Source organism: Crassostrea angulata, chromosome 10, assembly GCF_025612915.1.
Source record: "Crassostrea angulata isolate pt1a10 chromosome 10, ASM2561291v2, whole genome shotgun sequence".
Lineage (NCBI taxonomy): Eukaryota > Metazoa > Mollusca > Bivalvia > Ostreida > Ostreidae > Magallana > Magallana angulata.
This window is the reverse complement of record NC_069120.1, coordinates 20,441,195-20,469,002: the sequence shown is the minus strand read 5'-3', so window position 1 is coordinate 20,469,002 and position 27,808 is coordinate 20,441,195. Positions and strand designations below refer to the sequence as shown.

Sequence of the window (27,808 nt, the reverse complement as noted above, 5' to 3'; positions counted from 1 at the left end):
CATGAAGTAGATCTAGCTGCTTTAGTCTCAGTAGAAGAATCAGTATCAACCCACCGAGCCACGGCTCACCCCACTGACTATGCCTTGATATAGGTAAATAAACATTGCACAACTCCATGGGACGTTCGACAACTCGCGTTACATTATTTATTTGGTTCAAACAGTAATCGGCTTTGATTGCTTGTCTGTGATTGCAGGGCATATTTTGTGATTAAATATTTTATAACTTTTGCGATGTAAACTATCATACATTCAATGTACATCTATATTAGGGATTTTTTTCTATACCTGAAACGTTTAAAACCTTTTCTCAAAGTACAGGAAAACTTGATCTTAATATTCATAGTTTCGAAATGAAGTTATATGAAAATTAAGTTACACCCCCCCCCCCCCCCGAAAAAAAATATACAGTTGTTGTAGGAGTAAAAGAAAATTTGACAATGTAAATTAGGTCTGCAGACTAAATTGAAAAAGATGAGTATCGAATTGGTGAGTTGGATATCTGTTGCCATTTGACTGACGTCGCATGACAAACAGGCTGATGCAGATGCTTTCGGCTCATTTGCAGTGAGTTGATCAAACCAACACACCACGGCTCATCCGACAGTTTGTACTGTGTATTTCATACTGTATTTTAAATTCATGAAATGGTGCAATAACCGGAAGGTGATGAAATCAGAGCACGTGATAGAATTTCCCTCCATGCGTAAACGACAATTAATGGATTGAATATTATTAACCGATAGATATTATTCCTAAAGCAATATTGCTATTTTTCTATTGCTAGCATAGTGACATACACGTAAATGTTGTTGTTACGAATAAGTTTTGATAAAAAACCTTAAATAAACTTTTGAAATGAATTCATTAATTTTAAAGTCGTTTATGGATTTATAAATATATAAGATCTCTAATAAAAGTATAAAAATGTTGAGGTTAATTTTGCATGTTACCAATAAGAAGCAAAATACGCGTTATATATTCATGATTTTTACAAAATGTCGTAGAAGTTATTTACATCTAATAAAACAAAAGTGACATATCCTGCCCTTCACTCAAATTATTATCTCTTTGTTTCATCCTAAAAATCAATGCCGAAACAGAAAACAAAACATCAAAATATTGCACACAAGAAGGTAATTTATGCTGTGTTATTGAAAAAAATGATGTCTAATTTTTATGTTTTTGTCAGTTTTACAGGAAAAAAGGTGAGTATCGAGTTAGCCCGGTGGTTACTCCACATCCAAGGGCAGAAGTCCATGGACATGAAGTAGATCTAGCTGCTTTAGTCTCAGTAGAAGAATCAGTATCAACCCACCGAGCCACGGCTCACCCCACTGACTATGTCTTGATATAGGTAAATAAACATTGCACAACTCCATGGGACGTTCGACAACTCGCGTTACATTATTTATTTGGTTCAAACAGTAATCGGCTTTGATTGCTTGTCTGTGATTGCAGGGCAAATTTTGTGATTAAATATTTTATAACTTTTGCGATGTAAACTATCATACATTCAATGTACATCTACATTAGGGATTTTTTTCTATACCTGAAACGTTTAAAACCTTTTCTCAAAGTACAGGAAAACTTGATCTTAATAATCATACTTTCGGAAAGAAGTTACATGAAAATTAAGTTACACACCGCCCCCCCCAAAAAAAATACAGTTATTGTAGGAGTAAAAGAAAATTTGACAATGTAAATTAGGTCTGCAGACTAAATTGAAAAAGATGAGTATCGAATTGGTGAGTTGGATACTTGTTGCCATTTGACTGACGTCGCATGACAAACAGGCTGATGCAGATGCTTTCGGCTCATTTGCAGTGAGTTGATCAAACCAACACACCACGGCTCATCCGACAGTTTATACTGTGTATTTCATACTGTATTTTAAATTCATGGAATGGTGCAATAACCGGAAGGTGATGAAATCAGAGCACGTGATAGAATTTCCCTCCATGCGTAAACGACAATTGATGGATTGAATATCATTAACCGATAGACATTATTCTTAAAGCAATGTTGCTATTTTTCTATAGCTAGCATAGTGACATAAATGTTGTTGTTTTGAATAAGTTCTGATAAAAAAACCCTTAAATAAACTTTTGAAATGAATTCATTAATTTTAAAGTCTTTAATGAATTAATAAATATATAAAATCTTTAATGAAAGTATAAAAATGTTGAGGTTTATTTTGCATGTTACCAATAAGATGCAAAATGCGCTTTATATTCATGATTTTCACAAAATGTGGTAGAGGTTATTTACATCTAATAAAACAAAAGTGACACATCCTGCCCTTCACTCAAATTATTATCTCTCTGCCTCATTCTAAAAATCAATGACGAAATAGAAGAAAAACAAAACATCCAAATATTGCGCGCAAAAAGATATACGTTATATTATTGAGAAAAAAAAATGATGTCTCCTTTTTAAGATTCGTCGGTTTTACAGGAAAAAAGGTGAGTTTCGAGTTAGCCCGGTGGTTATTCCACATCCAAGGACAGAAGTCCATGGACATAAAGTAGATCTAGCTGCTTTAGTCTCAGTAGAAGAATCAGTATCAACCCACCGAGCCACGGCTCACCCCACTGACTATGTCTTCCTATAGGTATATAAACATTGCACAACTCCATGGGACATTCGACAACTCGCGCTACACTATTCATTTGGTTCAAAAAGTAATCGACTTTGATTGTTTGTCTGTGATCGGAGGGCCTATTTAGTGAATAAATATTTTTATTATCTTTTGCGATGTAAACTATCATACATTTAATGTACATTTACATCAGGGATTTTTTTTTATACCTGAAACGTTTAAGACCGTTTCTCAAAGTACAGAAAAAGTTGATCTTATTATTCATAGTGTCGAAAAGATGTTACATGAAAATTTAGATACACCCCGCCACTCCCCCTAAAAAATATACTGTTGTTGCAGGAGTAAAAGAAAATTTGACAATGTTAATTAGGTCTGCAGACTAAATTGAAAAAGATGAGTATTGAATTGGTGAGTTGGATACCTGTTGCCATTTGACTGACGTCGCATGACAAACAGGCTGATGCAGATGTTTTCGGCTCATTTGCAGTGAGTTGATCAAACCAACACACCACGGCTCATCCGACAGTTTGTACTGTGTATTTCATACTGTATTTTTAATTCATGGAATGGTGCAATAACCGGAAGGTGATGAAATCAGAGCACGTGATAGAATTTCCCTCCATGCGTAAACGACAATTAATGGATTGAATATCATTAACCGATAGACATTATTCTTAAAGCAATGTTGCTCTTTTTCTATAGCTAGCATAGTGACATAAATGTTGTTGTTTTGAATAAGTTCTGATAAAAAAAACCCCTTAAATAAACTTTTGAAATGAATTCATTAATTTTAAAGTCGTTAATGAATTAATAAATATATAAAATCTTTAATGAAAGTATAAAAATGTTGAGGTTTTGTTTTGCATGTTACCAATAAGAAGCAAAATGCGCTTGATATTCATGATTTTTTACAAAATGTCGTAGAAGTTATTTACATCTAATAAAACAAAAGTGACACATCCTGCCCTTCACTCAAATTATTATCTCTCTGCCTCATTCTAAAAATCAATGCCGAAACAACTCCCAAATATTGCACACAAGAAGGTAATTTATGCTGTGTTATTGAAACAAAATGATGTCTATTTTTTATGTTTCGTCGGTTTGATAGGAAAAACGGTGAGTATCGAGATAGCCCGGTGGTTACTCCACATCCAAGGACAGAAGTCCATGGACATGAAGTAGATCTAGCTGCTTTAGTCTCAGTAGAAAATAAAGAATCAACCCACCGAGGCACGCATCACCCCACTGTCTATGTTTTGATATAGGTAAATAAACATTGCACAACTCCATGGGACATTCGACAACTCGCATTACACTATTCATTTGGTTCAAAAAGTTATCGGCTTTGATTGCTTGTCTGTGATTGGAGGGCCTATTTAGTGAATAAATATTTTTATTATCTTTTGTGATGTAAACTATCATACATTTAATGTACATTTACATCAGGGATTGTTTTCTATACCTGAAACGTTTAAAACCGTTTCTGAAAGTACTAGAAAACATGATCTTAATATTCATAGTTTCGAGAAGAAGTTACATGAACATTTAGATATCCCCGCCCCCCCCCCCCCCCCAAAAAAAAGAAGAAAATATACAGTTGTTGCAGGAGTAAAAGAAAATTTGACAATGTAAATTAGGTCTGCAGACTAAATTGAAAAAGATGAGTATCGAATTGGTGAGTTGGATACCTGTTGCCATTTGACTGACGTCGCATGACAAACAGGCTGATGCAGATGCTTTCGGCTCATTTGCAGTGAGTTGATCAAACCAACACACCACGGCTCATCCGACAGTTTGTACTGTGTATTTCATACTGTATTTTGGATTCATGGAATGGTGCAATAACCGGAAGGTGATGAAATCAGAGCACGTGATAGAATTTCCCTCCATGCGTAAACGACAATTGATGGATTGAATATCATTAACCGATAGACATTATTCTTAAAGCAATGTTGCTCTTTTTCTATAGCTAGCATAGTGACATAAATGTTGTTGTTTTGAATAAGTTCTGATAAAAAAAACCCCTTAAATAAACTTTTGAAATGAATTCATTAATTTTAAAGTCGTTTATGAATTAATAAATATATAAAATCTTTAATGAAAGTATAAAAATGTTGAGGTTTTGTTTTGCATGTTACCAATAAGAAGCAAAATGCGCTTTATATTCATGATTTTCACAAAATGTGGTAGAGGTTATTTACATCTAATTCAACAAAAGTGAGATATCCTGCCCTTCACTCAAATTATTATCTCTCTGCCTCATTCTAAAAATCAATGACGAAATAGAAGAAAAACAAAACATCCAAATATTCCGCGCAAAAAGATTATTGAGAGAAAAAAATGATGTCTCCTTTTTTAAGATTCGTCGGTTTTACAGGAAAAAAGGTGAGTTTCGAGTTAGCCCGGTGGTTACTCCACATCCAAGGACAGAAGTCCATGGACATGAAGTAGATCTAGCTGCTTTAGTCTCAGTAGAAGAATCAGTATCAACCCACCGAGCCACGGCTCACCCCACTAACTATGTCTTCCTATAGGTATATAAACAATGCACAACTCCATGGGACGTTCGACAACTTGCGCTACACTATTCATTTGGTTCAAAAAGTAATCGCCTTTGATTGTTTGTCTGTGATCGGAGGGCATATTTAGTGAATAAATATTTTTATTATCTTTTGCGATGTAAACTATCATACATTTAATGTACATTTTCATCAGGGATTTTTTTTTATACCTGAAACGTTTAAGACCGTTTCTCAAAGTACAGAAAAAGTTGATCTTAATATTCATAGTTTCGAAAAGAAATTACATGAATGAAAATTTAGATACACCCCCGCCCCCCCCCCCCCCCTAAAAAATATACTGTTTGTTGCAGGAGTAAAAGAAAATTTGACAATGTTAATTAGGTCTGCAGACTAAATTGAAAAAGATGAGTATCGAATTGGTGAGTTGGATACCTGTTGCCATTTGACTGACGTCGCATGACAAACAGGCAGATGCAGATGCTTTCGGCTCATTTGCAGTGAGTTGATCAAACCAACGCACCACGGCTCATCCGACGGTTTGTACTGTGTATTTCATACTGTATTTTTAATTCATGGAATGGTGCAATAACCGGAAGGTGATGAAATCAGAGCACGTGATAGAATTTCCCTCCATGCGTAAACGACAATTAATGGCTTGAATATTATTAACCGATAGACATTATTCCTGAAGCAATGTTGCTCTTTTTCTATAGCTAGCATAGTGACATAAATGTTGTTGTTTTGAATAAGTTCTGATAAAAAACCTTAAATAAACTTTTGAAATGACTTCATTAATTTTAAAGTCGTTTATGAATTAGATCTCAAATGAAAGTATAAAGATGTTGAGGTTTATTTTGCATGTTACGAAAAGGAAGCAAATTCTGCTTGATATTCATGATTTTTTTTTACAAAATGTTGTAGAAGTTATTTACATCTAATTCAACAAAAGTTACATATCCTGCCCTTCACTCAAATTATTATTTCTCTGCCTCATCCTAAAAATCAATGCCGAAACAGAAAAAAAACAAAACACCCAAATATTGCACACAAGAAGGTAATTTATGCTGTGTTATTGAAACAAAATGATGTCTATTTTTTATGTTTCGTCGGTTTGATAAGAAAAAAAGTGAGTATCGAGTTAGCCCGGTGGTTACTCCACATCCAAGGACAGAAGTCCATGGACATGAAGTAGATCTAGCTGCTTTAGTCTAAGTAGAAGATAAAGAATCAACCCACCGAGGCCGGCACGCATCACCCCACTGACTATGTTTTGATATAGGTATTTAAGGTGGCTCTATACACCCACAGTTTATTCCAAATCTCAATAGAAGACCACAAAACATATACTTATCAAATATTAAAATGATAATAGGGATACTATAAGTATTTTTAAAGAATTTTTTAATGTTTTTTAATTCGAGTTTTTGTAAAATATTTTTTAAAAAGACAGCTATTAACAAATTGAGAGAAATTTGTTTGTCATATGATGGATATTTCCATTCGACACATAAAAAAAATTATTACACTTCTTAACATTCAAAAATGTTTTTATTGCAATTTTTTTAGTATTTCCCCAAAACATAATTTTTCATATTTTTATACTCTGTTGACAAATCATCTGAAAAAGTTGCTTGATGTTATAAGAAAATATATTTTAATAAATGTGACTCAAAAAATTGAATGAAAACCATTGCAAATAAACACAAAAAATGTTTAAAAATTTATTTGGTATGAAAGTTCCTCATGTAAGGGTTATCGTTCCTAAGTCCCAAGGCCCAAACACCTTGGGGACTTTTCATTTCTGAGTTGAAGAACATTTCCTAAATATAATGTTGGAATAATAAATACATACATATTTCATTAAAGACTTTGCCCTGTATAAGTGAATATATTCGCTTTAATGCAAAACTAAGTCAAATAAATAAAGGGGAACATTGACTAGGCTAATAAGATTTATGTATCCCAACCTGAGAGAAATTCAAAGCAACCCTCTCATCCCCCTTAGGTGTGGATATTAATGTGCATTAAAGTATATTATAGATGAAATATTTTCACCGGTTTAGAATTTTCTTTCACTGTATTAAATAAAAAGATACGTTTTAGAAATTTTTGGAAAGTAAAAAGAATTATTGTTCTCAGCGGGAATCGAACTCATGACCGTCTGGTTTCTAGTGAACCCACTAACCCACTGCGCTACGGTGCAACATATCGATGGAGGTAAAGAAACTCTTAAAAAATTATAGGTGTCAAATGCCACATTACTTGTAAGTAATGAATTTTCCAATTATCAAATGAAATCTATTCATTTAATAATTTTTTCAAAAGAGCGGCTCCCATACAATTCGCCTCAGTTTAAATCAGCCAGTACCGGAATTGCATGCTTCAAGATTTACTTTTTTGCGTACTGCATCATCAAAACGTGGTGTATAGAGCCACCTTAATACTGTGTATTTCATATTGTATTTTGGATTCATGGAATGGTGCAATAACTGACAGGTGATAGAATCATAGACCACAAATGAAATCATTTCCATTTGAATACAAGAATCATTGTATCTATCATGATTTTAAATCAATAATCGTTTATTCACAAGACAATTTTGTCAATTTTTCTTGGTTAGAAATGATGTAAAAGTTGGTGTTTTATTGAGGCCGGATGATCAACAAATTATCTATCTTGAAATTTTAAATCTGATATTCTATATAAACGGTTATTATGTAACGAAATATCTAAACTTTAAAATTTGAACGTTTTCCGATATCTCTGTATAGATCTCTTCTTCTCCAGATAATTAGTCTAAAATAGGTCACAACTATATATAATCTACAATGGGTGAAATAAAGAGCAATAGATATTTAGATGTAAATGAATAAGTTATTTAAAAGTTGTTTATATGACAATAAATATTACTGATAGACCTTTCACGAAGGATGAAACGTTCAGATGTGTATCTTGTTTGCAAATATAATTACTCATATTTATAATGAGTTTTGACATTCATGTCTTTTGTGATATGTCTTAAACTGTTTTGCTGTAGAAAACAAACAATAAACGGGACAAAAACCCCCTGTATACAATATTTTAAAACATCAATTAAGATAAAAATGTCTTTTCTTAAACAAAATTTCGAAAGAAAGAAGGGAAAATCAAGTTAGCTCCGATGTTGTAGTGGTATTGTGTAATAATCATAATAATCGAAAACTGTACGTAAAAGCAAAGCACTTGAAATAGGATCGTTTCATTACTGTAATTACTATGTTACTTACATTTTGAAATGGTCATTTAGTTACAGAGCAATTTAATAAGCAGGTCAAATGACTATTAGCAATTGTTGATCTTGCTTGCTGTCTAAGATCGTGGCAAATTGGAACAACTCCAAAGAAATAAAAGGTAGGAACTTTTTCTTTATTCTTAAGTTCTAATGTAAAACGCATGTCAAATAGAACGAACACAAAGGAAAAACTAACCGAACGAATAAGACAAAAGAAAAGAAACGTCATCTTCAAACCAAACATTCTTCTAGAAGATTCTTAAAATCAGAATTTTTATGAGGAGAAGCCACACTCGTCTCAAATATGGTGAGCTACAATTGGATCCACCATTGTTGTTTACGACATATTGCATTGGTTCAGCCCTATATAACTGAAGAAAGTTCACTCCTTCCTTGACCTCCTCTCTCTGAAGCCGAATGTGATCATTTTGATAATGTTCCAATGCAAAATTGCGACATTCTGGACAACTTGAAAAATTTCGCACATGTGATAGCAAGCTCTCTCGCAGTTTTCCCTGCGCAGGAATGGGAGGAGGTGGGATAAAATCAAACAGAGATCTCAAAGAAGCATGTCTGGTTTTGTTTTGGTTGTCCATTCCATTGTGGGTATTTATGTTAGAAGTCGATGTTCCTTCTCTGCCATCTTTTAAATTGATACGTTCTCCAACTAAACTATATTCAGTTTTATTGACATCAAGCGCAGGCGCAGGCGCGTCGGTTTCTTCCCCTTCACTTCCTATTTTCTTTCCCAAAAGTTCAAACACCAGTGTACTTTCTGGAATATGTTTTAGTTTTTACATATAAATATTTTTTCCATGTACATTTAGCATTTTAAAAGATATCAAACAATATTTGACTAAAATGAATATTTGAATAACCGAATGTAAACAAAAAGAAAAAGGAAAATTCTCGTATTACACATTTTTATTACATCGTACATTTATTAAATAACACAATAAAAACCGAGTCCAAAAAAGAAGAGAGAGAAAGAACATAGTATTAGAGTACATCTACTGTGTAGCCGTGTATCATTCCAATATATGATTACCAAAAAAATTTTTTAAATCGAGACGTTCATGCCATGTCGATGATACCATTTTATTTTTAACTGAGAGTTATTAAATTTTTCTTATCTTGTTTGCATCATGCACGTGAATTTTATATATATAAAAAAGCATGTGATATAAACGTGATTCGAAAAGTTCTAAACAAACACAACAACAAATCTCCGGTAACCATCAATTTTGATAAAATGATACATTAGCTAGATTGTAATAGGATTTAGTAACATAATGGGTGCAAGATGTTGATGTTTGTATATTCAGATGAAACATTACACATTTATTAGTTTCATGACTTTAAAATTAGAATATATTTGTAATATTCAGATGCCACCTCAACATGCACTCCATGAGCTCATATTTCTCAACATTACTAAATTTACAACATTAGCATTAGGTTTACATTTTGTACTTTAACGATAGTTTATAGAGACGTATTTTTAATATGCTTAGAATATTACTTAAAACATTCCTATACACTAGTATATATAATGTAGTATAGTATATAATCATGGAACAGGAATTGGTGACCCTTTGAGGACCATGTGACAATGTACAAATACTTCTAATATTCTATGAACATAATCACTTGAGATGTGCATTTCTTGACAAGCTGAAAATTTAATGCATGCATCATGTGAAGTGAAATACACATATTATATGTACCAACTATGGAGTCTTAATAAGGTGAAATACATGGGTTAAGAAAAATTATTCAGTCGTACGTTATTATTCATTTCTAAACATGATGATTGGTAGGGGGCATACGCAATATTGCATTACAAAAGCTATGCTAATACATCATTGTTAGTATTACCATCCACAGAGTACAAAAAAACTTGTATCAAACATTTTAAAATACACACTTAGGTTTTTTTTGGGATTTGTATTCTAGAAGAAAAGCAATTTTAATAAAGAAAGAAAATCAGTGAAACTCCATAGTTGGCGCTGTTGGGCAGAATTCTCACTCCAACAACCAATAGTGGTGTGCGACAAGGTGGTGTTAATTGGCCCTGCATTTTAATGTTATTTTGGTATGTCACCTCTGTTGACGCCACTATTGTCTCCACTAAAATCAATGTCATCATCTGAAACGAAATAGGTTGTCTTATAGTTGTTTTGTTAACTTGCATTTAATTAAAATTATTGACTTTGTATGTACATAAATATGTACAACACTGACTCTAATTATGTGTAAATAATTAATTAATGTATGCACCTTTGCAGTCTACTTCGTCACTTCCATCAGAACAATCGGCTACTCCATTACATTTGGCGTCTGTTCTTACGCACTGACCATTGCTACAAGCAAACAAGCCTTCAGGACAAGATGGAGGAAATGTACCTAAATGAAAAAATAAATAAAATCATATATCAATCTCTTTAAAACCTACAGTAGTTAAAGATACAAGAATGCAGAACATAAATATGTATCGAGAGGTTTGATATGAACTTTTGATACTCTCATATCGATTTGAAAATATTTACATATGCAAATATGTTTCCTAATATGAACCTTTATTCTGTATCAACTTTTTCATGACGTCACAATGTTCATAGCATGCGCTTATCGCTTGGATTATAGTTAACATAAAACTCTCGATTTGTCTTTCAAACGTAAATATAAGTAATAAACAGCAATGTTAAAAAGTTCACCGGGATATGAAGTTGGTTGGTCCTGTGAAGCCTGAAGGGCTGCTCAGTAGATTTGATCACGTGACCAACCAACTTCATATCCCGGGTAACTTTTTAACATTGCTGTTTATTTCATAAGTGAACTTTTTCATGACGTCACAATGAGCAAAGCGCGCGCTTATAGCTTGTCGGTTGGATATATTGTAAACATAAAATCTCGGTAATTAAAAAAATTCTTTGCTTTTTTCAAATGTAAATTTAAGTAATAAACAGCAATGTTAGAAAGTTTACCGGGATATGAACTTGGTTATTATGTGATCAAATCTTCTGAGAAGCCTTTGGTTTCATAGGGTTTGATTACGTGACCAACCAAGTTCACATCTCCATGGACATTTTAACTTGCTGTTTATTTCTTAAATGAAAAATGATTGGTGTTTTTGGCAGAAAGAATATGTTAATCTTCTCTTTTGCAGAAACACAACGTGTTTCATAACATCGATGTGGAAAATTTCCAAATACTCTTTTCTCAACGACGTCCACTCCTTTCTTGAAACAAACCTCCATGTCTTTTCGTTATTCAACTACCATATCCCGCCTTCTTTATCACACCAATCTATATTCTCTGAACGCCTATTACAGAAAAAACATCGTCCGCCACATCTCTTTTCTAAACTTATCATCTCGGTGATGTCACACACATCGTTTTCTTTAGCCTACCTATATGTCATACACACCCCCTTTTCTTTCTACATGTATCATGCATATATTTATATACATAATTTATTGCATTAATTTAGAATTAGGATTGGGCACAGGTTCTGAAACTTAGATCGCCCTCTCCCTATGCACCCCTACTTTACCTACATTTGTCACACCTACATGTATCACACAAACTTTTTTCTTCGTACATCTATCACGCACTCTTTTCTCTTCTTACATCTCACGCACACACTTTCCTCTACCTACATGTCACACACTCCCTCTTCTCTACCTAAATGTACATGCCAAACACACCCTTTTCTCCACCTACCACACACGCTTTCGAATTCGTCGGACCCGTCATCACAGTCTCCAAGTCCGTCACACACAAAGCTCCGAGGTATACAGCGAGGGTTGCTGCCTCCACACATATGCTGGTCAGCCTCACATCCTGAGTGTTTCATAAATAATCATCAAATTTTTACAGTGACCAACAATACAACGTTAATCGTTACCTTTATTCAAAGAGGAAACTGTCGTCATTTATATCATGGAAGAAATCAATTACTTCATAAATCTGAGGTATAGTAATGATAGTTTTCTATAGACGCAGTTTAGCAGGAGTTACATTTGTACCTCCCGTCGGCGGCCATATCGTTTGTCAACATGCCTAGATCACAGGTGCTTGTGGACTGGACCGTGCACTACCCCCCCCCCCCCTTTTCTATATTTTTTTTTCAATTTTTTTTTATTTCTTTTATTAATTATCATTAACAACCCCTTATATATGTCTCCAGCCGAAAAATAAAAGAAATATCACGACTTGGTAGCATTTTATAATCACACTCGTTTCCCCTATATATATAAAGAATAGGGGAAACGAGTGTGATTATAAAAATAAAAGAAATATCACGACTTGGTAGCATTTTATAATCACACTCGTTTCCCCTATATATATAAAGAATAGGGGAAACGAGTGTGATTATAAAATGCTACCAAGTCGTGATATTTCTTTTATTTTTCGGCTGGAGACATATATAAGGGGTTGTTAATGATAATTAATAAAAGAAATAAAAAAAAATTGAAAAAAAAATATAGAAAAAGGGGGGGGGGTAGTGCACGGTCCAGTCCACACGCACCTGTGGCCTAGATTCCTTCTTATTCAATCGATAATTAGTTCAAATTGTTAACTTAGTTAGCACTTATTGAATATCCTGTTTGTTTTGATTTTTCCCTGTATGTTTCTGCTATTTGTTTGAAAGTGGTTGCTCAAAGGGTAAATTTAATCAACTTGACGTACAAGATGGCGGGCAAGGGAAATAACTCAGAATGAAAGTACATATGTACTTCATGAGAAATCATCTGATAATAGTCTGTGTCCATGTAGATTGTATACATTACAGAAACGAGCTTGTCAAGGTTTGGGTCTACATTAAGTACATTGTAAGTGCATGTAAGTTGACTCAGTCCACAGCCGATACTTACTGAATGGCAGGGTTGTTGACACAGGGGTTGTGGTAGCTGCACAGCATATGGCAACGGTCTTTTCCAGCTCCTATGTATGAAATGAAAAAAAATATCCAGATCTTCCTCGTCTCTCGTCATCACGTAAAGTTTAAATTTTGCACAAGATTCTTTTTCCATCAAATCAGTGCTTACCTCAACACGGTTTACCAGAAGTTTGTATTCAGCCACTGCAATATCGTATAAATGTTATAAAAATATTACAAAAATAAATAATATGACATTCATAATGCTAAAAATGTACATCATTTTTTTTAAATGTGATTTATTATAATATTTTACTTTACAACTTTCTATAAAATAACCTTGCATATAAAATGTACACAGGCATACCTGAAATAGGAAATTGGGATGCTTCCCCTTTCTCGCCTGGAGTTCCTGGTAAACCTGGGGTACCCGGACGTCCGGGTTCGCCGCTAATTCCGGTCTTTCCTTGTGGACCCATTGGACCGGGGGCCCCGGGAAGTCCCGTTTCACCTCGCTCCCCTTTTGGTCCCGGATTGCCCACCCTACCGGGCTCACCTGGTAATCCTATTGGTCCTACAAAGCATAACAATCATGAGAGAGAGAGAGAGAGAGAGAGAGAGAGAGAGAGAGAGAGAGAGAGAGAGAGAGAGAGAGAGAAGTGATGTAAAGTGAAGTTATAAATTTGCAAATATTTTAGTAAAGCAGATGGCTCGTGTTCATAAGATTTATCAGAATTCTTTCTTTTTATTTAAGAAAAATTTTGTGACATAGCTATAATAATAGAATTGATTTAGCGTAACAATATAATGGAAAAGAAATCACAAACGATATGTTACAGTCGACACTTTTGCCGATATTTAACAGCCTTACCTGGTGTCCCTGGCAGCCCAGGCAAGCCCCTATCCCCGGGGACACCCTTGGACCCTGGAGATCCAGGTATTCCCTGTATACCCTCTGGTCCTTGAGGCCCGGGGGGTCCGGGTAGACCATCTTTACCGGCGGTAACATTCTTTTTGTCTAATTTCTAAATCAATATGGCCGAAACGAAACGGGAGAATGAATTTGATATATCAATTAAAAGCTGCATGAGAATTTTCAATTTTAAACTATAAAATGTGAATGCAATAATCGACTTACGTCTATTTTCTCCACCAGGAACGTGTACTGGTCGACTGAAATACCAAGCAAACGAGCAAATTAAAACAAAGAAATTTGACATAGACTTCTGATATACATTTTGTATTTAATACATACACGTATTTTCAATATGCCAAATAAGTATTAGAGTCTATGTCATTAAAAAATTGGGTGAAACTGCTCTTTAGATAAACGTCTCAATATTTACTATCAGCTTCATCTTGTAATCAAAATATTTGATTGCCCAGTGTCTTTGTCTGTGATAACACTACATATCAATTTTTAACATATTTTCCGATACATTTCATCAATGACTATTTAAATATCTAATCGTAAAACTGCTGAAAATTTTTGGAATAAGAAATCATTCTTTGACTATTATGAAGTAATCAAATACGGATAAGCGGGATCAACTCTATCATAAAGACTTTCGGACTTAATAGGATTTGATCACCCTTGACTGTATTTGATTACCTCGTAAAAGTTATATACACTAAGAATTATTCCTTATTCCTCAAATAAAACATTGCTTCAATCATTCATTCACCTGTAATCCCGTCTCCTGCGGCATCTCCCTTCTCGCCCTTTGGACCTGGTACCCCTGGGGGTCCCATGATACCGTCCGATCCCGGGATCCCTTCAAGACCACGTGGGCCGATGGGCCCGGGGTCACCTTTTCTACCGGGTTTCCCTGGTTCCCCAGGTAATCCATCTCTTCCTCTTTCTCCCGTAAGTCCAGGTGGTCCTAACATAAGATATAATTCTTTCACAAACTAACGAGGATTTCTACCATATAAATCTACTTTCTTGATTGATTTTCAATTCTTAACATTAGGCAAAATAAATTTCACTTTTTTTATTTATAAATTCACGAAAATTGTAGATACATACCTGGAAAACCCGGGTCACCTTTTTGACCCGGCAGTCCAACCAATCCCGGTTCTCCTTGCGGACCACGTGGTCCTTGACGACCTGGAAGTCCAGGATCTCCTTTTTGACCCCTGCCGGTTATTTTTGTCTAAAACAATTGCATCAAATTGTTTGAATATCAAATATTGGAATATCAAAGTTAGATCAAACACAAGGCTTTTACATGTACATGTAGTTTGTACGGTTTCCAAATGTGTTTTAACACGGCTACATTTTACTTACCGTCGTATTGCCTCGATTTCGCAACTCTCTTTCTAACGTTGTAACTTGATTGGATAATTTATGATACTGATCACAAGTAAAGCACTCTGAAATTTCAAACCCAATCTTCATTAAAAAATACAAAAATCTATTTCAAAATGCATCTGCATTATTTTGTTTTCGAAAGCTTGCCTAATCAGTTATCAAAAAGCCAATTATTGCAGTAATATTTCTAGACATTGTTAAAATTCAAATATGAATTGAATTAAATCGTTAATTGTATAGTAAAAGACTTGCGTTTATCACAGTTTTGGCCTTCGTATCCTGGGCAGCACTGCTTCACCGTCTGACGGACGGGCTGGGGCCTGGCCACCCACTTATGTTGTATTCTGCCAAAATCAAGAAATGAAGCTCTAAATATATATAAACCTTGCAAAAACATTGAAAGGTTCTGAATGTACGTTTATCTAATAAAAAAGATCTAGTAAATAAATAACGTTTCCAAAAACTCAAACTACATAAATAATCATGCAAGTAAATGATCTAAAGAAGAAGTAGAAAAGCAGCAAATTTTCCTATTTTCGAAACTCCTTCACGGCATACCGTAATTCTTACAACACGCCATACGGTTATTGCAAATCTTGAACTAAACTGACATATTTATTAGGTCTATATATACATGTAATTATCAATGAAATGTCTATATGGTTTTAAGTAATCTATGTCAACCTGCATTCTTTTGTCTATTTTAAAGAATATTCAGAAGAGAAAAGTTACAAGGATAGCTTATCAAATTAAGATACTACATGTACATAGCGTCATGCTTATTTGAATGTTAAGTAGGAAATATGGTCTTTCGTATGCAGCCATGCTATTCTTATTAGGTTTACGTCATCTCTGCTACACAATGAAAGCATATGCTTTCGCTGGTTGCTGCTTGAAAACGGGGAAACAAGCTGCCATACTTACTGGTCCCAGCACCATTTGGACTGATATGTGATTATAGATTTACTGCAAAAGTTACCATCGCTGAAAGAAACATTTTTATTTTTTTGCAAAAGTACAGTCAATCATATGTGTGTAGTATGTACTACAATATAAGTGGTTGTACATAACTACTTCGTGACCTAACGTAAAATTTGTTGAATTGTTTGTGGGATACCGTATATATTGTGGGAAAATCGCTACACTATTCCGAGTTTCATTTTCTATTGCTTACTACACAAAGAATACTAACTGTGTGATTGTTTAAGTACATATATAAGTGTCATGCAGTAAAACATGGGATAATGAATACAACTGTATATGTATGTATGATGTGACCATGTAAAAATGGTGTCACTAAACAGGAAATTTTGCACCATCCAAGCGTTGAATTTGAGTAACAAGCGTGGTTGTTGTCGATCATCGCCATTCAGCAGCCGCGGTCCAATAAGTGGTGAAGTTCTTCTGAGCCGGAACACGTGTATAGGTTAATTGCTTGATTACCAGAAGCCTATCTGTTGAGTGAGGTGATTCATCGGTTTTTATTTGAATTAAAATCTTTCAGAAAACCAATTCGCAAAAGGCTGACCTAATGATCTATTTGATGAAAATTAACCCCCCCCCCAAACCTCCAAGAAATTCAGCCAATTTGACACCATTTCTGTCAAGAATTGTAGGAAAAGAATTTGGTAGACCGTTTATAAGATTGTCATTTACTGAATGGGAGCAAAGGGAGAAGGCTTTTAAAATGATTTATCGGTGCCATGGCAACTAAGAAATTCCAAATATTCATTGCAATGTTATCGGAAATGAGTTCGCAGCGTGATAAACCCCCTTTTTTGTTTGCTAGGTACCCTATACACAAAATTATCCATAGGGCAAAAATGTCTTTGATAATCTATCTTTTTGTCTATCTACTTCTATTCCTCCAACCGAGTAACTAGTTTGAACCCTTCAAACCATCACGCAATATCTATCCAAAACGCAAGCAGAAGAAAGTCAGATATGAGTTACAGAGGGAATGCTTCAAGAAAGCATTAAAAGATTGAATAAACACACACTTCTTTATTGGGATTGGAGTTTTATATATAACTCTGCCAATATGTGTGCCGACACTGGGCAGACGTCAAGTGTATATCTAAGTTCAATTACACGTTTTGTTCGCAATGTCTGCTGGATGAAAACCCGTGAATAATTTTTTTTTTCGTAATGGCGCACAATTTCGTTAACGCTACAAACGCCAGTTAGTGGGTCAATGATTTCTTTATTGGTTTCTTTGAAGTCTCCGAATTACCGGATGATTTCGTGCAACAACCCAAACCTTTTTACCTAACGGTGCACAAAGAATGCAGTTCAAGCTTCTGGTTTTTTTTGTTCAAACATAAACACCTTTAGAATTACCAACATTGGGATTTAGCTTTATAGCGACATCTTTGTTCATTTGACACTAAGTTTCTAACGAATCCTTTTTATAAGATCACCATCAAGGTCTCTTCATGCGAGGTTACGTCGAAATAAGAGGTCATCAATGTTATAAAATGCATACTGGCATTTAAAAACGGTAATGTTAAAGGGTATACATATTACTTCAAAACAAAGACAACCTTTATATTGGACACTGTAGATTACTAACCATTAAGTAACAGATGTTTATGAAAAGGTTTTTCAAAAGCACCCCCCCTTTCCAATTCAAGATTTAAAAAAAAACCCACCATTCTAACGGTTATTTTAGAATTGAGATAGGTTATGTAATAGAAGGAGAAAACAATTCTTGGAGGAGATAAGAGGCGCTTTCCAAGTTCACGAAATAGTATATAAGGCAAGGCACAAAATGTTTCAAGTTGCGATAACACTGGTAGGATTCATTCGACATGCTTAATTTACCAATTCTTTCGGCCAGATTCAGTGAGCTAATTTTGTTTAATTAAACGATAAGAAGCATAGCATTTCTTTACTTTTCACACAGTAAATCTATGAAATTCAAATTGAGCGGTAGGGAGAGGCGAAGTAATAACAGATCGCATCAGGTGGAATACGCTGGTCTAGATAAGCGAACATTCTTCGATAGAATTTCAAAAGTCTAACCAATAGAGTGCATATAATAAATCATAAAGTGTGCTGTAACGGCAACACACAGGCTGTATATATTTCGGAATATTAGATTAAAAATGAAAAAAATGACAAAGTGTGACAAAATATATAGCCGAAAAAAATATAGGTCAGTTGTTCTTACAGTTGGGTCAAATTAATCAAGATAACCGACGTTTTACCTGTTTCCTGATATCGTTCTGTAAGGGTAGTAAACTGGTCGTGTCCTTAGGGCCTGCAGCTGAGTTTTGAAATAAGTTGCCCCCACACACGTTAAAAATGTCACTATCAATGCACAACACTTGGAATATTCTAAAGTCCTCATTTTCTTTCAATAAGGTCAACGATAAGTTAAATGGAATATGAAAGATATCTGGATATGGAATTCTCTCTATCCTCTGTGTCTTAGCTCGTCTGCTTCTTACTGGAATTTTAATTTTGAACGCAGTCTTACTTTCCCTCTGCCAAGAACAGCATTCAAAATCCTGAGTTCATTTTAAGAAATTTACAAAAAAATCAAAGTCCTACATCTAGAGACAATTTCATGACATATATAAATCCCTAAAGGCGGCCGCGGGAAAGAAAGAGAAGAAAAACCTCGGGCCGACTCACTCGGGTTGAAAAATGAGTAACGCAATACGATTGTACAGTGTGTATATTTCAGCTGAGGTCAAAGGTTGCCGTAACGGCAAACTACCTCATTTCAGATCGAGCTTCCGTATCTACCTCAATCTTATCGCTAGTTAAATTGGCCTGCACCGCATCGTCAATCAATCATTCCAATGAATTTTATTCTTCAGAGTTTATTTTAGCAATGATATCAAAAGAAAAAAAAACATTCCTCCAATAATTTTTAGAATTTTTCCATGCCAATGCAATTTTTTAAATACACATTTTGTTTTAAAAAAGAAAATCAGATTTGAAGCGATCACGTTCCACGGAAGGTTGAAATGTTAATCATGTTTGAAATTTAATACACTAAATATATAATACAGGAATTGGAGCATTGTGTAGGTCAGCTGTCGTTATTCCTCGATTATTTCCCTTGCGTAATTCTTCAAGTTCGATATCATCTTCGTTTCACCCTCGAAGACAAAACATCAAAGCTTTCTTTACCCTATTGCAAACACTGGGACACCTTGTTCAGGTTCAGTGCAGCGGAAAGATAGCCAATCTTTACTGCTTGATCTCATGAGTAAAACTAATTTTAATTGCCCCAGACTGTTTAATGGATATCAAAATGTCAAGTTGTCTCGATTTTGTAATATTGTTAGTTAGTACACTTAAGGAAATTTAAAATATATATGATGGTTTTTAACTGGAACAGTGACATATATAGGTAGCCGACCACCGCAGCTGTGTGTGTAATATTCGGGGGGGGGGGGGGGCGCTCTTTATAAACACAATCGTTTTGATTATAACATGTTTGTTTATGAATATACATCTAAAAGTGATACGTACTTCAATTATTTTTTTCAGCCATTTAAAATCGTTACACGTATATTGTGAATGAACATCAACAAACAGTCACGTAAATGTAAATTTAGCATCGGTTTTTAATGTAAGGGTGCAGTGGGGGACCAGACCCCCCCCCACCCCCCTCAAAAAAAAAAGCAAAAATATAAAGGAAAAGAGAAACCAAGGTGGGTAGGCAGTTGCCATGTGTTTTAAAATTTGATGTTTATAATTAGATAACTTAAAAAAAGGGGGAGGGATTCGTTATATCAATACTATATTTTTTATATTGTATCATAGATTAACATTACATGCCTATTTCATTGCATGATAAAAGGCGCTATTACAAAAAAAAAATAATTATGTTTTTGACAAATGCTCAAGTTGTTGAATGTTGAAGTTCATTTACATTGTTAAAGTCTCTTTTCAAGAATAATCATAACTTTCAAATCGCTTGGTTAAACATACATTGTATTTAGAAAATATTTTACCACAGACATTTTTTAAGAATGAAAAATTGAAAGGGAGTGGTGGAAATAACGTCTCACAGTAAGCGCAAAGGTATCAGTTCATAGTGTATACTGTGGAATCATTAAAATTCGTGGTGGCTCAATTTTCGTGGTATTCGTGGGTAGCCCCCCCCCCCCCCCCCCCCCGAATTAACATCATCGACGAAAACAAATTTTGAAAGAGTTTGTTATCTTACTGATACTAAAAACCGACAAATCCACGAAATAATATCCCCAGGAATAAGCAAAAATCCCACAATCCACGAAAATTGACCCCCACGAATTTGAATAATTCCACAGTATTCAATATATAAACTACTTTGACACTCTCTCAAGCACTGATGGTCACACTATACAAGAGCAGCATGGTTAGGTTTAATCGAAAAAACATAAAAGAATTTATATTGATTTGTAACATGCTATGATTTACAGATTTAAAATATACGATGTACAAAATTATACCGTAGCCAAAGAAGCATGTCCGTTTGTTTTCTTTTTTTTTTTTTCTTGTTGTTGTTTTTCTTTTTTGTTTTTTGTTTTTTGGTTTTGTCTGTTCTATAATAGCAAACAAAACAACATGCTATTTTGTCCAATCAACATTAATTACGAGTTCCTTTAAAGCATTTGACCGCATGGAATAAAAATGACAATTAATCATAAGAAAATAAATACCTAGTCTAGCATACATGCGTGTGTCGATTCTGAATCGTAATCTTTCTAACTTCTTTCAGGTTATTCAGCCTTGCGATACCTAGAGATACACACTGAACTTTTTAGAATACAGGACCCAGTATCATTTTAAGTGCTTTTTGGTGTCTGAACATCAGCCATATTCTCATTCGCCACATCGCACAAACATAATTACAAGTAGCAAAGGAAACACAATTAGTATGTCTACATAGTTTTCTCTTAAGATAAGTCGCGAATTTTTTGAGGTAAATAAGTATATAAAAATTGTTCAAAAATTCTTAAATTTTTTATTGATGACATAAAAGTTGAATTTGTTTCATTGCAGATCTAATTTCTGAAATCTTATCTATTATGTATACTGAGCGAGTAAACTTGAAAGAAAACTCTATCTGAATGGAAAACGACAAAACTTATACTTTTGTACATCAACACTATTGTTTGTAGAAATCAATTTAGTTGAATATATTCATATCTCAGTGGTTAAAGTATCGGGCTGAAGGAGCGAAGATCAGAAGTCGGAATCCTCTTGCGGCTTTGTTAAGATTTGAATATAATTTTTTTTTTAATTTTTTTTTTTTTTTTAAATCCAAATTTTTTTTTGCCTATTTGACTTGATATGCTTCCAGCTATCTTTAATAATAATAAAGTGATTTTTTGCTAATTTGAGAAACTATTTCAAGATGTCGTGACCCAACTGAATTACATAAGATTTTTTTTTTAGCAAATCAAAATAGATCTAGATCTGTCGAATTTATTTTCATGAAATTGTTTTTTGTAATGTATAAATATAAGATTTGTTGCAGTGTTTTGCATTTTTAGATTTTGGAGGTACTATTCTGATGATCAATGGAGATCATTGAACAATGTCATAACATGTTTGAAATAATAATAATGATACTCATTTGATAATTAAGAAATGTTTGTTTATATATGTAGGTTAATTTCAGCAATGAAAAAGGCTATTCATATTTAAAATTCCAGCTGGAAAAAAATCGGAACTTTATGCATTGAAACACATGTACATGTACGTCCTGAAACAGGGTTTTTTTAAAAGCCGTAATTTTGCCCCTTCCCCTCTTCTTTAAGAAGTTAAATCTTTTGCATAAACATTTGTTGGAATTCAAAATATCAATTCAAATAAAAATTAAAAATATGTATAATTTCACAAAAGATGGAGGTTGATGGTAAAAGTGAATCGTGAATGTTTCATGCATATATATGTACTTTCTCTTTGGCTCTTTTACAGCCTATGCCATCTTTTTCTTTGTTTCGGAGAAAAGAAAGAGAACTCGAATTAACAGCTCTCTCTCTCTCTCTCTCTCTCTCTCTCTTTCTCTCTCTCTCTCTCTCTCAACCGTTACTTAAAATTATTTAGAGATATTTTAAGACATATTCGATGTTTGGAAGTATACTTCGTGACCTTGTCAATTTAAGAAAAGACTACAAATATTGAAAATTTTTGTTTTCGATGAAAAAAAATTGCATGTAGAAGTAATGATCGATATGTCATATTCACAAACATGAAAGTTTGTGATTATTATCAGTCGTTATGAATTGACATATAAATAGCTATATATATCAAGGTATAATAATCATTCCGTCGTTGTTACTGCAATAGAACTGAAGTGAGAAAAATGAAGAATTTATATTTGTACCTAATGTTACACGTTGTTGTGTTTGTTACATGTCAGGAAGACGTCGACTTTCAGTTTAACAAGTCAGAATTATCGGTCTTGGATAATTATGTTAAAAAACTGGTAGAAAAGGAAGTTAAAGCTCAAATGGAAGAATTAAAATACGTGCAAAAATTACAAGACGAAACAATTCACGCGCTTAAGTCTCAGATCCGAAGTGAAAGACAATATCGTGAAGAGCTGGAGACACGATTGAAAGTTCTGGAGGGACAGCGAGACTGTTCGCAGCGCAGTGGTGCTAAAACTGTGGAAAAAGACAGTGAATGGAAAACAAAAGTCCTCTGTGAATCCACAAAGGATAACGCTCTTGTGACCAGTGAGAATAATACACATCAAACCAGAGAAGTTAACGGAAAATCTTCTAGTATCAAAAGATTATTGATAGGTAGTTATTCAAAATAATGTAAATCATATTAATATAGAAATAAAATTCAAATTATTCTAAAAATTAATTTACACTAAATTCAGTTTTATCTCAGTGTATTTAGATTATTTTCTAAGATTGAGTATAGATATCTTTTTGATAGATAAATAAAGTAAGTATCTAAAAAAAAATCCAACCAAAATATTCGGCCATTTTTTTTAGAGCGACATCGCTCCTGTTTTATCAGTTAATGAAAGATAGGTCGTGTGATATTTCTAGACCACACATGTATGTACTCTTATCTTCTGTTAGATTTAAGGTTTACTAATATTAGAAGGTTCTTTAGAAGAATGTTTAAAATCTTTGTCTCAAAACGTATTGGTAATTATTACCAATGAGCAAATTACCTTTTTTCATAGTTTTGCAAGAGATAGCATTACATGAATTCAGAAACTTGATGAAATACACACATCGGTCAAGTCTGAAACAGAATGTCCTTTTAAAAATGCTCTTAATAGAACCATTTTAACAAGACCTTAGACTTTTAGTTGGATGTAACGATCTATTTCTTGTGTTAAAAAAAGTGAAAGGGACGCTGGTTTCAAGCGAAATATACACCGATTGCGAAGTCGTCGCTCAAAAGACAGACACATCTTGTTGATTTCAAAGATCCATGGCTGAGTGGCCTAAAATGAAATAGACAGGCCTACGTCACATTGTCGTTTGCAAATTGACTTAACTACCCAAAGTCCAAGCTCTTGTTAAAATGGTTCTAATATACATGTATTGCTGAGATCGAAAGCATTCAAGAATTACAATTTTTACGTAATGTTTTGAAGGACAAGCTACAAACGCCCACAACCAAGCTGCATTCTATGCGTACATGAGCCATGACCTTGCTGCACCGTCACCGGGACATGTTCTTGTGTTTGATGTGGTCAAAACTAACGTTGGGTCCGGCTACAACCACCACGACGGTGTCTTCACTGCTCCCTCCCAGGGACCCTATGTCTTTTCTTGGACGGTGGTGTCGTGGTATCGCTCTTATGTTTATTCGGAACTAATGGTTAATTCCAGTACCTTCGGAAGAATTTTAACAAACAGCCAAGACATCGATGACGAACACATTGGAAGTGGTGTAGTAGTTGCTGTTCTGAACCCAGGCGATGTGGTCTACATACGGGTAGTTAGCTCTGTTGGTACTCTGGCTAGTAAAAGTAACATTTACACCTCTTTTTCTGGATGGAAACTTAATTAATTGTTTTTTGACAAGCTTCAGCAGTAGTTTAAGATTTCAAAGATGAAATGAATTCGATAACAATATTTTAATCAGTTAATCTGACTATCGATTTATAATCATTACACTTGAAAAAAAATACAGTATCAATATTTTCATGATTTATTTTGAATAAAGATGTGTTAGGTGTGATGATTCCTATTTTGATTGTAAAAATTAAATCATGAATGTTCATGTAAAAAGGAAAGTGTGAGTCAAAAAGACATGAATACATTTTGATCTTTTCTATATCCTCTATGTTAGACGATTTTATCTCATACAGGAATATCATTATTGTCTTTCCTTTTAAAAACGAGTCTGATTTTTTTTTTGTTTCTGTAAACAACAAAATGCATTTTTGGTTTCAAAGAAACGTTTTGTATACCCTCTGCTACTGCTAAAAAAGCGGTTGGGGTTTAAAATAATTTTTACGAGAGAGAGAGAGAGAGAGAGAGAGAGAGAGAGAGAGAGAGAGAGAGAGAGAGATTTTCATTAGGTTAATACGTTTCTTACACAATGACAGTTTTTCACTCCCAGTAATCGGACTGTCATTTGGTGCTCTAGACATAAGCCCTAACTAAAGCTGTTCGTTAAGCAGGGATAACGTGTAATCACCAAGCTCTTCTGTGATAGATGAGAATCGGATTCACTGCGAAAGGCTTACGTATATTATTATGATCTGCTCCTTTGCATCACACATTTTGTCAAAAGTAATATTTACTTTCAGTGTATATTTCCCCATAATGTTTGCATTGGAACAAAGCGACGTTCAATATTCTGTGCATACACTCAGCGTATATGCGCCATGAACACAGATATAGAGGTCACCACGCGTTTTGAGTATATTTATTATTGTTTACAAGATTAAATGGAACGTTCAATCTTACATAACCAATATGATATGTACTTATAAAAAATAATCATTAAATCAAATGTACTCGTTAATGAAAAGAGATTTGTCTTGTACAAAGTTTCTAGCATTATATTTTTAGCCGCGGATGCGAACAAAATAAAGAACTGTGAACGTTAATGCCCGTTTCCCGCCTACATTTAACATCCAAATATTTCGGAATTTCTGTCAGATATTCAAAAAAAAAATTCATCTACTAAAAAGTATGATTAAATCCTAATTGATTTATATCAAAACAAAATTTTTAGTCAAACTATTAATTTTTAAACAAAAGTTTAGCTTACGGGGGAACTAAAAAAATTTTCATTGAAATCGGTCTCTCTGAGTGAGGAAAACATTATTTAGCGGCCGATATTTGCATAAAAACTTAATAACCACATGTTTACGTTAGATATTAAAGTAAGCTTTCATTTTAATTCATGTCTGTTAATTATTTTTCGAAAATTTACAAAGCAAAAATCTTTTTTTTGGAAAGTATTTCGGTCTGTAGACGTATGTTCCCCCCGCGAAACAACAAAGCCTTTGGTATAAATATGCTAAATAGCAATATATAAAACCCCTCAAAAGGAAGTTTTGTTTCACGGGGGGGGGGGGGGGGGGGGGTTAAAAAAACATTTCCTTTTCCCGTTATTTTCTATTATAAAATGAGCTACATGTATTTTAACCCAAAATACAAAGTTATCTGTCTTTGTTTGACCAAATCATTCAAATTTAATGAAAATATAAATAATTTTTTACATTATTATAAAAGATAACTTTAATTAGACAATTTTCAAAACATGACTTTTAGTTAAGCGGCTAGACAATGCTATATTTGTAGTCCTTAATATGGCTGTGCCATCTATGTTTCATATCTCTGCCTAAGAGCGTATATAAAGGCTTTGAAGTAACAATACACTTATACACTGTATATACTTTATGTACATATTAACATCAACATCAATATTAATATCAAAGTACTGAAAGTACTGATAGACGGAGGCATCATTTCGGAGGAAATTAAACTAATGAAAATTTACATGATTTTTTTTTTATTTAAGAAAAAAACAGCGCGCTTACCGCTTAACATGTTAGAATATTCACGAAGCGGTTTAGTATTATGGCAATTTTTTAAAAGGTCGCAAGGATATTTTTTAGGTTGACATCAGAGTTAGGTAGATAATATTAAAATAATTAGTGTTGTTCTCTTATTTTAACCTTATAAGCTTGTTATATTACTACTTAAAAGTGTTTATTTTTTACAAAAAAATGAAAGAGGAAATTATTTTGCATCACAAAACAACATGGGAAACTGTACATGTTATTAAATGCACACAACTCGAACTCAAAAAATACAATGCAAACTATTTATGTACACATTTCATTTAGTCTAAGTCTAGTATATTATTTCCTGTGTATATTGATTTGCAAACCCAAGGTAGTAAACGGCATATCCTTAAGGTTTCCACACCTGTTCAAGACAAAAGATAACCTCTAAATTGCAATTTAAACTACTTTGTCTAACTGTACAACCCCAAACCCCCCACCGCCTTTTCTATCTTACAGAAAGGGTTTCTTGATTAATGAGTGTCGTCGATCCAGATATTCTCTTATTATGATCGTTATGAGAGAGAGAGAGAGAAATTTATTATTTAATTTTTTTATTATTTCTAATAAGCATTGACTTCTTATTTGTGAATACCGTCGGTCCTATATCACAGCACGGCGGTGCAGACAAATTATCAGACCGCGCTAACGCACGGTATTCAATTGTTTGCACCGCCTCGCTGTGTTCTACATGTAGGATCGACGACATCCAAAAATAAGCATTCAATGTTCAATTAAAACTATTAATAATCGCGTATGTAATTAGAATTAATTGTTCGACCCAGTTTTAAAAACATGTGTTTAATATTTCACGCAACATTATTTAGTTTTAAAGTGTCTCTCATATTGCATATAAATTCTTCATGCATATATTTCTAAATCGTTGATTTTAAGTGGCATCTATTATTCATTAAAGATAAATTTTTGTTTTGAACTGCAACCCTCTATGTTCGATCGTCTTAACGTAAAAATTCTAATTTTTTTTTTTTACCAAAATAACGTTCTTATTGGTATTATATATCTAAAATTTTCGCGTTAATAGAAAATTTCAACAATCAAGAAATGAATATAGAAAAAAAAAAGTGGTTGCTCATTCTTGTCAGTGGCCTTCGCATTGTAAACAGAACGTTATACTATCAATCATGCGATAAAATTTTAAGGACGACGGGCCTCAATTTAATTTCTATAATAAAGGTATCATT

General features: G+C 33.8%; 2 protein-coding genes across 3 annotated transcripts; one reads left to right on the top strand and one right to left on the bottom strand.

Annotated features, from left to right (window-relative positions):
• Positions 1–8,513: 8,513 nt before the first annotated feature.
• LOC128166926 (acetylcholinesterase collagenic tail peptide-like) lies at positions 8,514–19,265 on the bottom strand. 2 transcript variants are annotated; one of them, XM_052832388.1, is made up of 15 exons: positions 18,805–19,265; positions 16,520–16,579; positions 15,848–15,939; positions 15,572–15,657; positions 15,311–15,437; positions 14,967–15,164; positions 14,420–14,454; positions 14,153–14,306; positions 13,649–13,855; positions 13,451–13,485; positions 13,277–13,346; positions 12,123–12,242; positions 10,677–10,802; positions 10,501–10,545; positions 8,514–9,171 (listed from the first exon to the last, which is right to left on the bottom strand). In XM_052832388.1, exons 1-15 carry the CDS (start codon positions 18,945–18,947, stop codon positions 8,645–8,647), a joined length of 2,025 nt encoding a protein of 674 aa, XP_052688348.1. In that variant the 5' UTR covers positions 18,948–19,265; the 3' UTR covers positions 8,514–8,644. The 2 variants fall into 2 exon arrangements, with proteins under 2 accessions (XP_052688348.1, XP_052688349.1); XM_052832389.1 differs by lacking the exon at positions 16,520–16,579 and having other exon boundaries at positions 18,805–19,264.
• A 3,612-nt stretch (positions 19,266–22,877) lies between these two features.
• Positions 22,878–24,764, top strand: LOC128166945 (uncharacterized). The gene is made up of 2 exons (XM_052832422.1): positions 22,878–23,355; positions 24,174–24,764. Exons 1-2 carry the CDS (start codon positions 22,911–22,913, stop codon positions 24,590–24,592), a joined length of 864 nt encoding a protein of 287 aa, XP_052688382.1. The 5' UTR covers positions 22,878–22,910; the 3' UTR covers positions 24,593–24,764.
• The last annotated feature ends 3,044 nt before the right edge of the window (positions 24,765–27,808 follow it).